This window comes from Eriocheir sinensis, chromosome 7, assembly GCF_024679095.1.
Source record: "Eriocheir sinensis breed Jianghai 21 chromosome 7, ASM2467909v1, whole genome shotgun sequence".
In the NCBI taxonomy this organism is placed as follows: Eukaryota; Metazoa; Arthropoda; class Malacostraca; order Decapoda; family Varunidae; genus Eriocheir; species Eriocheir sinensis.
In genome coordinates, this window is record NC_066515.1 from 17,759,990 (window position 1) to 17,774,123 (window position 14,134).

Sequence of the window (14,134 nt, forward strand, 5' to 3'; positions counted from 1 at the left end):
CGTCCCCTCCTTCTCTCTCTCTACTGACATTCCCCGCTGTTTTTTCATCTACCCGGCCCCTTCTTTCGCCACACATTGCTTCCAATACGTTCTTGCATATCCTTTCTTCCATTTAAAGTAATTTACATCTCTCCTTCTTCCTCCTTCCCTCCTCCTTCCACGTCGTCCCCTCCCTCACTCTCTCTATTCTTATTCACCTCCAATTTTTACCTACCCTGATCCTCTTTCGCCACACATTGCTTCCTATACGTACTTTTTTTTAGAGCACAGGAAACAACTAAAGGGCAACAAAAAGAAAGTGTAGAAAATAAAAGCCCGATAATCGTTGCTCCGATAAACAAAAAGTATAGAGTGGCCAGAAAAGAGGTCAATTTTGGGTGGAGAGGTGTCTTGATACACTCCACTTGAAAGAGGTCAAGTCATAGGCAGGAGGAAATACAAGCGAAGGAAGGCTGTTTCAGAGTTTACCAGTGAAGGGGATGAAAGAATGGAGATGTTTGTTTACTCTTGCATAAGGAGTTTGGACAGTATAGGGATGAGCTAGAGTAGAATGTCGAGTGCAACGGGGCCGCGGAAGGGGGGGAGGCATGCAGTTAGCAAGTTCAGAAGAGCAGTCAACATGCAAATATCGACAGAAGATAGAAAGAGATGCAACACTGCGGCGGAATTCAAGAGGTAGAAGAGTGTCAGTAAGAGGAGGGGAGCTGATGAGACGAAGATCCTTAGACTCCACTCTGTCCAAGAGAGTGAGGGGAGCCCCCCTACACGAGTGATGCATATTCCATACGAGGGCGGACAAGGCTCCTATAAATGGAAAACATCTGTGAGGGGGAGAAGAACTGGCGGAGACGATACAGAACGCCCAACCTCGAAGAAGCTGATTTAGTAAGAGAGATAGGGCGAGGATGTTTAATGTAGAAGGTGACTGCTGAGTGTTGTCGAAGAATAGGGGCTAGGTGTTTGGAAGATTGTGTCGATTGATAGGTGGAGAAATTGGGTTTTTGAGGCGTTGAAGGACACAAGGTTCCTCTTACCCCAGTCGGTAATAAGAACAAGGTCTGAGGTTCAGCGTTCTGCAGCCTCCAGTCTGGAGTCTTGCAATCCTTGTTGTTAGGGTCTTCTGTTGAAAAAAGTTGAATAATGCAGAGTGGAGTCGTCAGCGTATGAGTGGACAGGACAGTTTGTTATAGAAAGAAGATCATTGATGAATAACAGGAAGAGAGTGGGTGATAGGACAGAGCCCTGTGGGACACCACTGTTGATAGGTTTAGGGGAAGAACAGTGACCGTCTACCACAGCAGAGATAGAACGACCGGAAAGGAAATTGGAGATAAAGGAGCAGAGAGAAGGGTAGAATCCGAAGGAGGGTATTTTAGAAAGCAAAGCGTTATGCCAGACTCTATCGAAAGCTTTCGATATATCTAGATTCTAGAGCAACTGAGAGAGTTTCACCGAAATGGCTAAGAGAGGATGACCAAGAGTCAGTTAAGAACGCAAGAAGATCGCCAGTTGAACGCCCCTTGCGGAACCCATACTGGCGATCAGATAGAAGATCAGAAGTGGATAGATGCTTTTGAATTTTCCGGAAAAGGATTGGTTTAAAAGCTTTAGATAGACAGGAAAGTAAAGCTATAGGGTGGTAATTTGAGGGATTAGAACGGTCACCCTTCTTAGGCACAGGCTGAATGAAGGCGTACTTCCAGCAGAAAGGAAAGGTAGATGTTGAATGGCAAAGACGAAAGAGTTTGACCAGGCAGGGTGTCAGCACGGAAACACAGTTTTTAAAGACAATAGGAGGCACTCCATTAGGCCCATAAGCCTACTGAGGGTTGAGGTCAGAGAGGGCATAGAAATCATCATTATGAAGAATCTTAATAACAGGCATAAAGGAGTCAGAGGGAGGATGAGTACGAGGAATATGCTCAGAATCGTCCAAAGTGGAGGTTTTTCAGAAAGCTTGAGAGAAGAGCTCAGAAATAGATGAGACGGCGGTGCTGCCGTCAGGGTTAAGGAGAGGAGGAAAACATGAAGAAGTGAAGTTGGAGGAGATATTTTTGGCTAGGTGCCAGAAGTCTCGGAAAGAATTAGAAAAAGCAAGGTTGCCGCATTTTCTATTAATGAAAGAGTTTTGGGTAAGTCGGAGAATAGATTTGGCACGATTCCAGGAGGGATTGTAAAGATCATGATTAGCAGGAGTGCGAAAGCTCTGGTACCTTTTGTGAGCTGCCTCTATCTTTGATAGCACGAGAGCAAGCATGATTGAACCAAGGTTTCTTAGCATGAGGTGTGGAGAAAGTACGTGGAATGTGTGCCTTCATTCCAGAGACAATCACCTCTGTGATGCGTTGGGCACACACAGATGGGTCTGTCTACTGGAAGCAGTAAACATTCCACGGGAAATCGGAGAAGTACATCCTCAGGTCGTCCCACCGAGCGGACGCAGAATGTCAGAAGCATCGCCTCTTCGGTGGGTTCTGAGGCTGTACAGGAGCGATAGGACAGAATGCCGAAATAAGATCGTGATCGGAGGAACCCAACGGAGAGAACAGTTTGATAGAGTAAGCTGAATGATTAGAGGTTAGGAAGAGGTCTAGAATGTTGGGCGTATCTCCGAGGCGCTCGGGAATACGTGTAGGGTGCTGAACCACCTTCTCTAGATCGTTGAGAATAGCAAAATTGAAGGCTTGTTCACCAGGCTGGTCAGTGAAAGAGGATGAAAGCCAAAGCTGGTTGTAAATATAGAAATCTCCTAGGATGGAGATTTCAGCGAAAGAAGAATGGGTCAAGATGTGTCCCACTTTAGAGTTCAAATATTCATAGAATTTTACATAGTTGGTAGAATTAGGTGAGAGATAAACAGCACAGATGTATTTAGTAATGGAGTGACAGTGACGTCTTAGCCAGATGGTGGAAAATTCAGAAGAGTCAAGGTCATGGGCACGAGAACAAGTGATGTCGTTGCACAAGTAGACGCAAAATCCACCTTTCGATTGGAATTTAGGATAGAGATAGTAAGAGGGAACAGCATAGAGATTGCATATCCTTTCTTCTATTTTAAGTAATTTGCATCTTATCCACACCTAGAGAAAAGAAAACATATTTTACTTTTCTTCAGTGGATGAACGTACAGTATAGAGCTGATATAAATAAAGAGCCATGTTTATGTATGAATTCTATTCTTGGATTGTCTTCTACTTCATTCTAGTTTTGTTTGCCTCGCATTGATATTTTTCGGTAAAAAAGGACGGGGGGAAGGGCAGCGTCCAATTAGTCCCAATCCCACGCATCACGGGATTGAGATGGGCAGGTAACGCGGGCAGGTGTGACGTAAAGTGCCATTTCCGAACATCACCGGGATTACCTGCTCCCTTGATAATGTGTGTGTGTGTGTGTGTGTGTGTGTGTGTGTGTGTGTGTGTGTGTGTGTGTGTGTGTGTGTGTGTGATTGAAAGCGACAGTTTAAAATGGAGGAGAAATAAAGTACAAATAAATTACTCTATGATATCCGTTCTAACATTTTTCAACTCCCATAAACAATGCTTTCCTCCTCTTCCTCCTCCTCCTCCTCTTCACCACTCATCGCCACGCCGCACAAGACCGACTATTAAGAACTGACTGAATTTTTAACTCTAATTTTTGTTACCGTATAATTATAATTGACACGCCTCTCTCTCTCTCTCTCTCTCTCTCTCTCTCTCTCTCTCTCTCTCTCTCTCTCTCTCTCTCTCTCTCCTTCCCTTCCCTTCGGTTTCTTCATTCCCTTTTCCCTCTTTAAGGCATAGGGTGTGAAAGAGGGGAAAGTGGAGGGCATAGGAGAGCTTGGGAAATGGGTGATGGGCAAGGGAAGGGATAGAAGGGATGGACATGTGGAGATGGGCAATAGAAGGGAAATACGGCTCTCGTTCCTGCAGCTTTGAGACCCTCCGTGTGTGTGTTGGTGTGTGTGTGTGTGTGTGTGTGTGTGTGTGTGTGTGTGTGTGTGTGTGTGTGTGTTTACATGTTTTTTTTTATAGTTTTGCTCTGATCCATTATCTACCTGTTTATTTTCGATTCAACGTTTTAAGGATACAAACTCAAAATTCGATCTAAATTTTTCCATTAGCAAAATTTTCCTTTCGTTTTATTTATTCATTGCTTTCCGTCCGCGCCTGCCAGTTGTTTGTCAGTCATTCTTATTACTGTTGTCTCTTTTTCCTACGCTCTCATTTCTCTTCCATATATTCCTCCTCCTCCTTATCCTTATCCTCATCCTCCTTGTCTCCCTCCTCCTCCTACTCCTTCTCTTTATCCTTATTCTCGTCCTCCTTGTCTTTCTCCTCCTCCACTTCCATCTCCTCCTTATCAATATTTCAACAAGGAATCTAATAGTTTTTTTTTCGGGTTCTAATGAGCTTTCACTTATTTGATTCGCTTTTCTTCTTTTATCTCATCTCATTCTCATTCTCCATTATTCCCACTTTATTTTTTTCCTAATTAATTTTAAGCTTTTCGACGTTTTCAAATATTCTCTCTCTCTCTCTCTCTCTCTCTCTCTCTCTCTCTCTCTCTTCCTCTTCCTCTCCCTCTCTCCTTGCCACTCTCTCTCACTTTCTTCTTCCTCCTCCTTCTTCATACTCACACCTCTTATCTCCTCTTCTTTTTCATTACTTATCTCTTTTCCTTGTTCCTCTATTTACTCCCAACATCTATTCATTATCCTCCCTCCTTCAGTGTCTTTCAGGTTCACTTACTCCTCCACTCACTGTCTATCTTTCAATTTTCTCCTCCCTCCACTTTTCTCTCGTCCCCTTCTTATTCCTTCCTTTCATCTCCTTACCCTCTCTACTTCCTTCCGTGTCCGCCACTTCTCTCTCCACTTCTTCCCCTTCTTCCCTTCACTTCATTACCATCCCCTCTTTCCTGGTTTTTCCTCCTCCCCTCCTGCTGTTTACCTCATTTTTCTTATCATACACTTAACACACCTCCGCCCTCCCAGCTCTCTGATTTCAGTCTCTCCTTTTCTCTTTGACTGTAACCCCTATCTTCTTCATTTCCGGTTCATCTCTTTCCTTTCATCTCCTATCTCTGTAAAAGCAAAATAAATAGCTGTTTTTCCCCTCTTCATGAAACATTTACCTCACTCTTCCTTTCTTTTAAATACATTACATTCAGGGTTACAACATGAACTTTTGTTACTAATTCTGTTATTCGTTTTTTTTTTTATATATTCATTGCCATGCTCTTGCCATCTTATCTTTTAGTATATATTTCTCCTATGTTCTCCTTCTTGCCCATTTTCCTTCTTATATTATTTTCCTCAACTCCTATTCTATTATCCTTTTTTTTCCATTTACTCCTATCCTACTGACATTTCTTTCGTTTCCATATGTCTCCTTGCCTGTCCACTCTCCTCCTCCTCCTCCTCCTTCTCGTTCCTTATCTCTTTCTCCCCTGATTCTGGCCACTCACTCCTCTCCGCTCCCTCCACTCAGAGCCCAGGACGCGCGTGGTGGACGAGCGCGGGGACCAGGTGGAGGAGAAGCACTACAACAGCGGCAGCATGATCGAGCTCAAGTGCATCGTGGAGCAGGTGCCCTTCCCCCACGGCCCCGTCACCTGGCGCAGGGGGCCCACCGTGCTCTCCTTCAACACCTCCAGGGGCGGCATCAGGTGGGTACAGAAGGGGAAAAGAGAAAAGGGGTCACGCAGGACTTTAAAGCTGACACAGGGATCCTCAGAGCCATACAGCAAAGGGTTCAGGTGGGTACGGAAGGGGAAAGGTTAAAGGGATCTCGCAGGACTATAAAATTGACACAGGTATCCTCAGAGCCATAAAAGGGCGGACTCAGGTGTCTATAGGCGGTCAGGGCCATCACGTACCCTTTTGGAATTAAAGGAAAGGGATCAAATACGACTTAAATTTGACACAGGTATCTTCAGAGACATACAGGGACGGATTCAAGTGGGTACAAGTAGTTAGCTAACACAAAAAAGGGATTTCACGCACCCTAATGAACGTTAAAAGAAAAGGGGTCACCTAAGACTTGAATGGTGCACTAAAAAGGACGAAATCAGATGTGTACAGGTAGTTAACTAAGGCAACGAAAACGGCATCACCCATTTTCAGTACCCTTTTGGACTTAGAAAAAAAGGTCACCTAGGACTAAAGGGTAGACACAGGTACCCGAAGAGCTATACAGGGACGAAATCAAGTGTGTGCAGGTGGTTAAAAAGAAAGGTGTATCACGTACGTTCATTAGAGGAAGAGGGAAAGAAAGTTTCGCTCAGTCGGCGCAACATCAGAAGGGGAAGGAATTATAGGAGAAGGGAACATATCCCAGGAGACGGGACACAGCCCCCGATTAATACGTGGTACCCATTCGCTGCTGGGTGGACAGGGGCGTAGGGTATCGGAAAAGCCGTAGTGGAAGAGGGGTTACCTGTAGACGAAGAAGGCGATGGTGTTAGCTTTATCACAATACAGGTACGAAATCAAGTGAGTAAAGGTCAGGAAATGAGCTGAAGGAAGAACATTTGGGACTTTATACATTGATTATCTTTATGGAATCATGAATTTTGATATTGAGATTTTGACTGATCTAGAAAGTGCCCACGCCAGACCTTCTTCTTCTATTCTTTATTATCCATTTTTCATATCTTTTATTTTTCGCTAGTTCTTTCTATCGCATTTTTCTATTCCAGCTTCCCTTTCCTCTATCTATTCCTCTCGCCTATCTTTCAAATCTCCACTTCTCAACAAGCTCCCTTCTCGAATCCTCTCTTTTAGCCAGCATGTTTTCCTTCACCCTTTCCCTCCTCTCCTCCAGCTTCCTTTTTCCATCAATTCCTCTCGCCTATCTTACACATCTCCACCTCTCACCCAACTCACTTCTCGCACCCTCTCTTCTTCTACCGAGCATTTTCTCCTTCATCCTTTCCAGGCTCTCCTCCAGCTCTCCTTTCTCCGCTTCACCTTGTTAGTCCTCGCACGTCTCATGTCCGCGTCTCTGATCAATCCTGAGCGTGTTAATGATAGAAAGGAGGGAGAATGGAGGTGCCCTGATTGTGACCGAGTGACTGCTTTGTGTGTGTGTGTGTGTGTGTGTGTGTGTGTGTGTGTGTGTGTGTGTGTGTGTGTGTGTGTGTGTGTGTGCGTGGAAATCGTGAATACCGTGAGTGCCTAGGTGTATTGAGACAGGAAAAGAGTGTGAAACGTGAGGGGAGTGGGCGAGCACTGTCTGTACGTGCGTGTGCGTGTGTGTGTGTGTGTGTGTGTGTGTGTGTGTGTGTGATAGACGAAAGCATAGATAGACAGAAAAAGTACGAAGAAATAACAGGCAGGAGCACAGATAGAACAAGTGAGCAGGTAACTCTCAAGGTAGCCACATCCCTGACCGCCCTTATCCGTCATCCCTTGGCCAGCGTGAAGGGGGACGAGACGGCGGGCTTCATCTCCAGCCGCCTCTACGTGGCCAACGCCTCGCCCGCAGACTCCGGCCGCTACTCCTGCTGGTATCGTAACTTCACCAGCGATACCGTCACCGTCCACGTCATAGCAGGTGAGTTTTTTTTATTACACACCGAAGTAGAAAACAAAATAAAAACAGAAATAAACAATAAAAACAAAATAAACAGAAAAATCCATATGATTAGCCAAAAAGAACAATAAAAAATAATAAAGAAATCAACAAATCAACAAAATACAGAAAAAAAAACGTGATAAGCGACAGATAAATAAATAAACTAAAATAAACCAAAAACGAAAATATACAAAATAAACAGAAAATAATATGATCAAAAAAACTAAACAAATAAATAAAATAAGCAGAAAAAAATCAGCAAAGAAATAGATAAACAACGAAAAAAAATACAAACATTAAACAAAAACAAATAAAGAAAATGAACAAAATAAAAAAAAATCACCTGACTGCGTTGATGATTCACAGGTATAGACAGGTAGGCTTGCCATTTCGTATTCAGACTTCCAGTTTGTACACATACGAAAGAAAAAAAAAATACATCATCTTCACACACACACACACACACACACACACACACACACACACACACACACACACACACACACAATGAAAGATTTACCGGGTTTTACTTCTACTACTATCACGGTCAATCCTTTTTCCTATTTTCCTTCTTATTTCCTTTTCATCTCCTTCTCTTCCTCCTCCTTATTTATTCACCACCTCTTAAGAAAAATCACACACAGTATTCAATTAAAAAGCTCCACATACAAAGAAAGCACACAAACACACACACACACACACACACACACACACACACACACACACACACACACACACACACACACACACACACACACACACATGTAAATACACCGATGGATAATAAATCAGACACTACATAAATATTCACACATACACCCCCCCCCAAAAAAAAACATCCACTCATTCTCGAACAGATGTAAAAAAATGTATCACCTACCACGCGTATAAATATTCGGAAAAAATGGACACCAGTGGCGGCATCAGTTTCAAATATTATATAAAAAAATGTGTATCAACAACTAATTCAATCATGATTTTTTGGTATATTGCTTGTGTCACCACCACCACGACCACCACCACCACCACCACCACCTCCACCACCACCTCAACGACCACCTCCACCACCACCTCAACGACCACCTCTACCACCACCGTGTTTATTGTTCGCAAACGGAGACGAAAGGCCAGATAGACAGACAGTTAGACAGATAGATAAATAGATAGATAGATAGGTAGTTAAACCCAGACATACAAATAGACAAACACACAGAAAAGAAAAGGAAGCATAAAATAAAACAATGAAAAAAAAAAAAAAAAAAAACGTAAATTAAAGCAGAAATGAATAGAAGTTGGGAAAAAGTCAGAAAGGTGGAGTGATGATGCAGGTGAGGCGTACAGGTGAGCCAGGAAAGGTGGCACAGGACAGGTGAGTCAGGCCAGGTGAGGCAGCCCAAGTAACACACATCTCACCTCCGTGCACCTTTAGCTCCAGCTGAGTGCACGTCATAAAAAAGGATGAAAATTCGATACTTTGCACAGATTACTGTCCAACGTGAAAAGGTAATTTGGAAGCTTTCTATGTCTGGCGGCTCAGGTAAATGGGTATTAAAGATGAAGGTTTTAGGTCGCGCCGCGCCTAATGGAATCAAATGTGAGCTAATTATCAACGGGCGGAAATGGATAATTAAAGATGATAATAAAGACAATAGAAAAAGTGGTGGTAAAAAAAAAAGTGGTGGAAAAAAAAAGTGCAGGAAGTGAAAAAGGAAAAGTGTTGGAATGACGTGACCGAGAAAACGTGAGATGTGTGTGTCTGTTTCTTTTTTTTTGTTTTTTTGTTTAATGTAAAAATGTCGGTCCCCGTGAGAGCCAATCCGTACACCGGCTGGAAAAAAATGGAAAAAAGAAAATGGAAAAAAGAAAAGGGAAAAATGGAAAAACAGAGAATGAGAAAACAGAAAGTGTGAAAGGGCTGAAAATAAGAAGATGGGAAAAAAGAAAATGGGAAAAATGGGAAAAAGAAAATGGGAAAAACGCAAAAAAGAGAATGGGAAAAAAGAAAAGGCTGGAAAAAAGAAACGGGGAACGGAAAAAGAGAGTGACAATTTCAAAGGACAAAAGAAAAAAGAATGAAAGAAAGTATAACTCACACTGACAACACGCATTTGCCTTCACTACAAAAAATAAATAAAAAAAATAAATAAAAATAAATAAATAAAATAAAAAAAACATAAATTACGCACTCTTGAATCTGACGTGTGTGTGTGTGTGTGTGTGTGTGTGTGTGTGTGTGTGTGTGTGTGTGTGTGTGTGTGTGTGTGTGTGTGTGTGTGTGTGTGTGCGCGCGTGAGGGCCAGCATAGCACCTGTGTTCCCATGCATACACCCTTTCCCTTCATATCCCGGGTGTGTTTACAATTGAATCAGGCCGCCCTCCGTGTCCCTATGTTACCGTTGTTTGTGCCTGCATATCCCCGGCGCGCCTGTATAACCCGTGCATCGCTGTATAACCTGTGTCTCGCTGTATATCCTGTGAGTGTGTGTGTGCGTTGGTGTAACATTCGTGTCCCCGGTATTTCGTGTCGCAGTGTTGAAACGGCTGCAACTCCCCCGTAATCTCTTGTGTTATGGTGGTGGAGGGGACACAGTGGTGGTGGTGGTGGTGGTGGCGGTGGTGACGGTGTGATGGTTGTGGCCGTGGTTGCAGGAGACTTAGGGTATACTTTCACTATTTGTATACATCTGCATACATTAGATAGATCTCCGTGAAGCCTTGATGATGCTGCACTAGGGCAATGCACACACACACACACACACACACACACACACACACACACACACACACACACACACACACACACACACACACACACACACAAATACATGGACTAGTTTATGGAATCTGTGTTCGTTACCCTCTCTTTCACTTTACAATATTATAACTTTCTGTTGTCTGTCTGTCTGTCCGTCTGTCTGTATGTCTGTCTTTCACCCACACACCTGTCTCTCCCGTCACAGGTGAGAACTCCCAGGCCATGCAGCACGACGCCCCCCCTGAGAGCACGGCCGCCGCCCCCTTCGCCGCCCCCCGCTGGCAGCTCGTCGCCCTGCTCACCTGCCTCACCTGGCCGACACACCTGGGCCACGGCAGGTGATCTCCGCGTGCTCCCTCCGCCCCCCACCTCACTTGAGGGCCCAACGCGCCTCCCACACCTGTCCTTGTTCTCCATAAGCTTTTCTACATTTCAACGTACATGCATTACGCTTACCTACATAAGTCTACATGTGTGCGGCGTACATGTACACACTGACACTAATACTGGTGAGCGTTTTTCCCGTACATGTACACGCAGAGAATATTGACTCTTTTCCTTGTGTACACACGAGTTAATACGCCGCGCGCCCGGGCTGAAAAAACGCACACAAAACAGGAAGGGTTCACGTCCATATTGTTTGTTCTATCGCACACGCACACACGAACGTACGCACACAGGCAAACAAAAAAAAAAGATTAATGAAAAACGCAAAAAAATATTCCACACACACTCACACACACACACACACACACACACACACACACACGCCGGAGAGCCCCACGATGCATCATATTCCTTCTCGTGTGTTAATAAGCCTACAATGATGTCTACGTTTTCTAAATACAAAAATTCAATATTCGAGACGTTTTATTTTCATGTGTTACGATGATGAAGAGGAGGAGGAACAGGAGAAGGAGGAGGAGGAGAAGGAGGAAAAGGAGGAGTAAAGGAAAATGCAAGAAAATAAATGGGAGGAGGAGGAGAAGGAGGAGTAAGAGGAGGAATACAAAAAAGAAAGAGGAGTAGTGAGGGTAAGAGTACGCGCAGAAAGAGGAGGAAGTGGAGGAGGAGAACAAGCAGGAGGAGAACAAGGCAGGAGAAGGAGGCAGAGGAGTAAGAGGAGGAGCAGGAAGAGAAAGAAGAGGAGAAGGAGGAGAAGAAGAATGAGAAGAAAGGTTATGATAAAGATACATAGGAGAGGATTGGCGAGATGAAGGAGATGGAAGTCGAAGAAGAGCAGGAAGAAAGGATGAAAGATGAAGGGGAAAACGAAGATAGAAGAGGACTGGACTTTAACGTGGTAGAAAGGATCATAACTTCACCCCCCCACCCCCAAACACCCACACCCACACCCACGCACCCACACACCCACACCCACACCCACACACACGGAGGCAGGAAAAGGAGAGATTCCGGGCGAAGTTTATGGAGGGAAGTGTAAGAGAACTTCACTTTGCATCTTTCTTCCAGTCTCCTCCATCATGTTCCTCCAACCTCTCCATTTCCTTCTCTCTCTCTCTCTCTCTCTCTCCCTCTCTCTCTCTCTCTCTCTCTCTCTCTCTCTCTCTCTCTCTCTCTCTCTCTCTCTGTTTGTTTGTTTGTTTGTTTCTTCTTTAACTTATACAGATAGATAAATAGGTAGAGAGAGAGAGAGAGAGTGAGAGAGATAGAGAGAGAGAGAGAGAGATTGAAGTCTTATTCAAATTCTAAGAAGGTACTGACAGATTACTCGCTTTAACCTTTACTCTCTCTCTCTCTCTCTCTCTCTCTCTCTTACCATTCCTTCTCTTCCTTTACCAACATTAATCCCCATATCCTCCCTTTTCCTTTCCTTTCTCTTAATCAATTCTTCATTTACACTTTGCATTATTTTCCTCTTTCATCTTTAACTTCCTCCTTCCCTTTCTCTTCTTATTTACTATCTTATACTTACACTCACTTTGTACTTTGCTTCCTTTCATACTCTTTTATCACCCCTTTCGTTTCTTTCTCTTCCCACCCTCCGTCACCTCCCTCCCTCCTCTCCCTCCCTCCCTCCGTCCGTCAACTCCTCTTCCTCCTCTTCTTCCTCTCCTCGCCCCCGTTCCGTACATCTTCCTTTTTCCGCTTCATAAATGGATCAGCGTGGAGGCGAAGTGAGAGGAAACAGCTTACTTTCTCTCTCTCTCTCTCTCTCATATAAGAGAAGACGTTTGAAAAAGATGTCATGTTTCAGAGAGAGAGAGAGAGAGAGAGAGAGAGAGAGAGAGAGATTAACACTCATCTTTCTCACCTCTGTTTTTTCTTTCCCTCTGTATGTGTCTCTGTCTTTCTGTCCCTCTGTCTCTCTCCCTTTCTGTTTTTCCTCCCCTCTTCCCTTCCCCCACCTTCTCTCCCATCTCCCTCCCTCCCCCTTACATCCTCCTCCCTCCCTCACGCACTCTGGTACCTTCACGCACCTTCACACACCATCACACATGTACCTCACCACGGACCAGTACTCAGATTTTTTCCCCTCAAATTTTCCCTCTCCCTCTCCTTCTCCCTCCATTCCCTTCTCTCCTCCCTTCCCTCTCCAACATCTACACGCAGCAGCAGCACCAGCAGGAACTCTTTAATGGACAGCGTGGCGTGTTTTTTTTTTTTTTTTGTAGTCATTCCTGAACTTAAAAAAAACAAAAAAAAAAAAAAAAAAGAAAAAGTACATGAAGTTTGGGATTTTTAAAGGCAGAGCTAAAAGGTTCAAGCCGTCATATTTCGATGGCATAACTAAAAAAGTGTGGCGGGTTTATATTTTTTTTCTAGTCATTCCTCAAACTTAAAATTTCCCCGTAAAAGTACATGAAGTTTGGGATTTTTACGACAAAGCTAAAAGGTACGAACCGTGATTTTTTTTTTACGTTGCATGGACTCACTGACTCATCCTCGATTATCCTTTCACTCTAGATAAGATGAAGTGTTTGTGTGTTTTAAAGTAGTGCTATCGAATCGTACTGAGGTGTGTGTGTTTGTGTGTGTTTGTGTGTGTGTGTGTGTGTGTGTGTGTGTGTGATTTTTCTTGTTGAGAGGTGGTGAATAAATAAGGAGGAGGAAGAGAAGGAGAAAAAAGGAAAAAAAGTATCAGAATAGGAAAAAGGATTGGCCGTGGTAGTAGTAGTAGTAAAACCCGGTAAATCTTTCATCGCACGGTAAACTCCTTTCCTTCACTTTTCTCCAGCACAACGAAAAAAAAAAAAGTCCAGAATCATGAAGGTAGCAACCCACAGGAGGGGAAAACACAACGCACCGCAAAGCAACGCCAACGCAATACATTACAACCCAATTCAACCCAATCTAACCTACCCTAACGTAACCCGTCCCAACCAACAAAACCCAACTTAACCCAATAGAACACAACCCACCAAACACAACCCAACCCAATCCAACCTTCAAGCATCCCAATGCAACCCAACCCAACCCAACCCAAGCCAAGCCAAACCAAACGAAGCCAACCTAACTCAAGAGAACCCAACCCAACCCAACCTAGCCCAACATAAACGAACCCAACCCAACCCAACCCAAGCCAAGCCAACCCAACCTATCCTAACCTATCCCAACGCAACGCAAATCCAACCCATTCCAACCCATCCCAATCCAACCCATCCCAATCCAACCCATCCCAACCCATACCCAACCCAACGTATCCTAACCTATCCCAACGCAACCCAAACCCACCCAACCCAACCTAACCTAGCCTATCCCAACGCAACCCAAACCCAACCCATTCCAATCCAACGTATCCTAACCTATCCCAGCATAACCCGAACGCGCCCAACCCAACCTAACCTAACCTATCCCA

The 14,134-nt window shown here is 44.1% G+C and overlaps 1 protein-coding gene across 1 annotated transcript in view; it reads left to right on the forward strand.

Moving 5' to 3' along the window:
- LOC126993789 (uncharacterized) overlaps positions 1-11,141 on the forward strand; it is a 151,259-nt gene extending 140,118 nt beyond the window's left edge. Inside the window, exons 6-8 of the mRNA XM_050852950.1 lie at positions 5,472-5,649; positions 7,402-7,538; positions 10,520-11,141. Of these exons, the coding sequence (XP_050708907.1) occupies positions 5,472-5,649; positions 7,402-7,538; positions 10,520-10,656 (452 nt within the window). The 3' untranslated portion in view covers positions 10,657-11,141. The remainder of the gene's footprint in view (positions 1-5,471; positions 5,650-7,401; positions 7,539-10,519) is intronic.
- Positions 11,142-14,134: the final 2,993 nt, after the last annotated feature.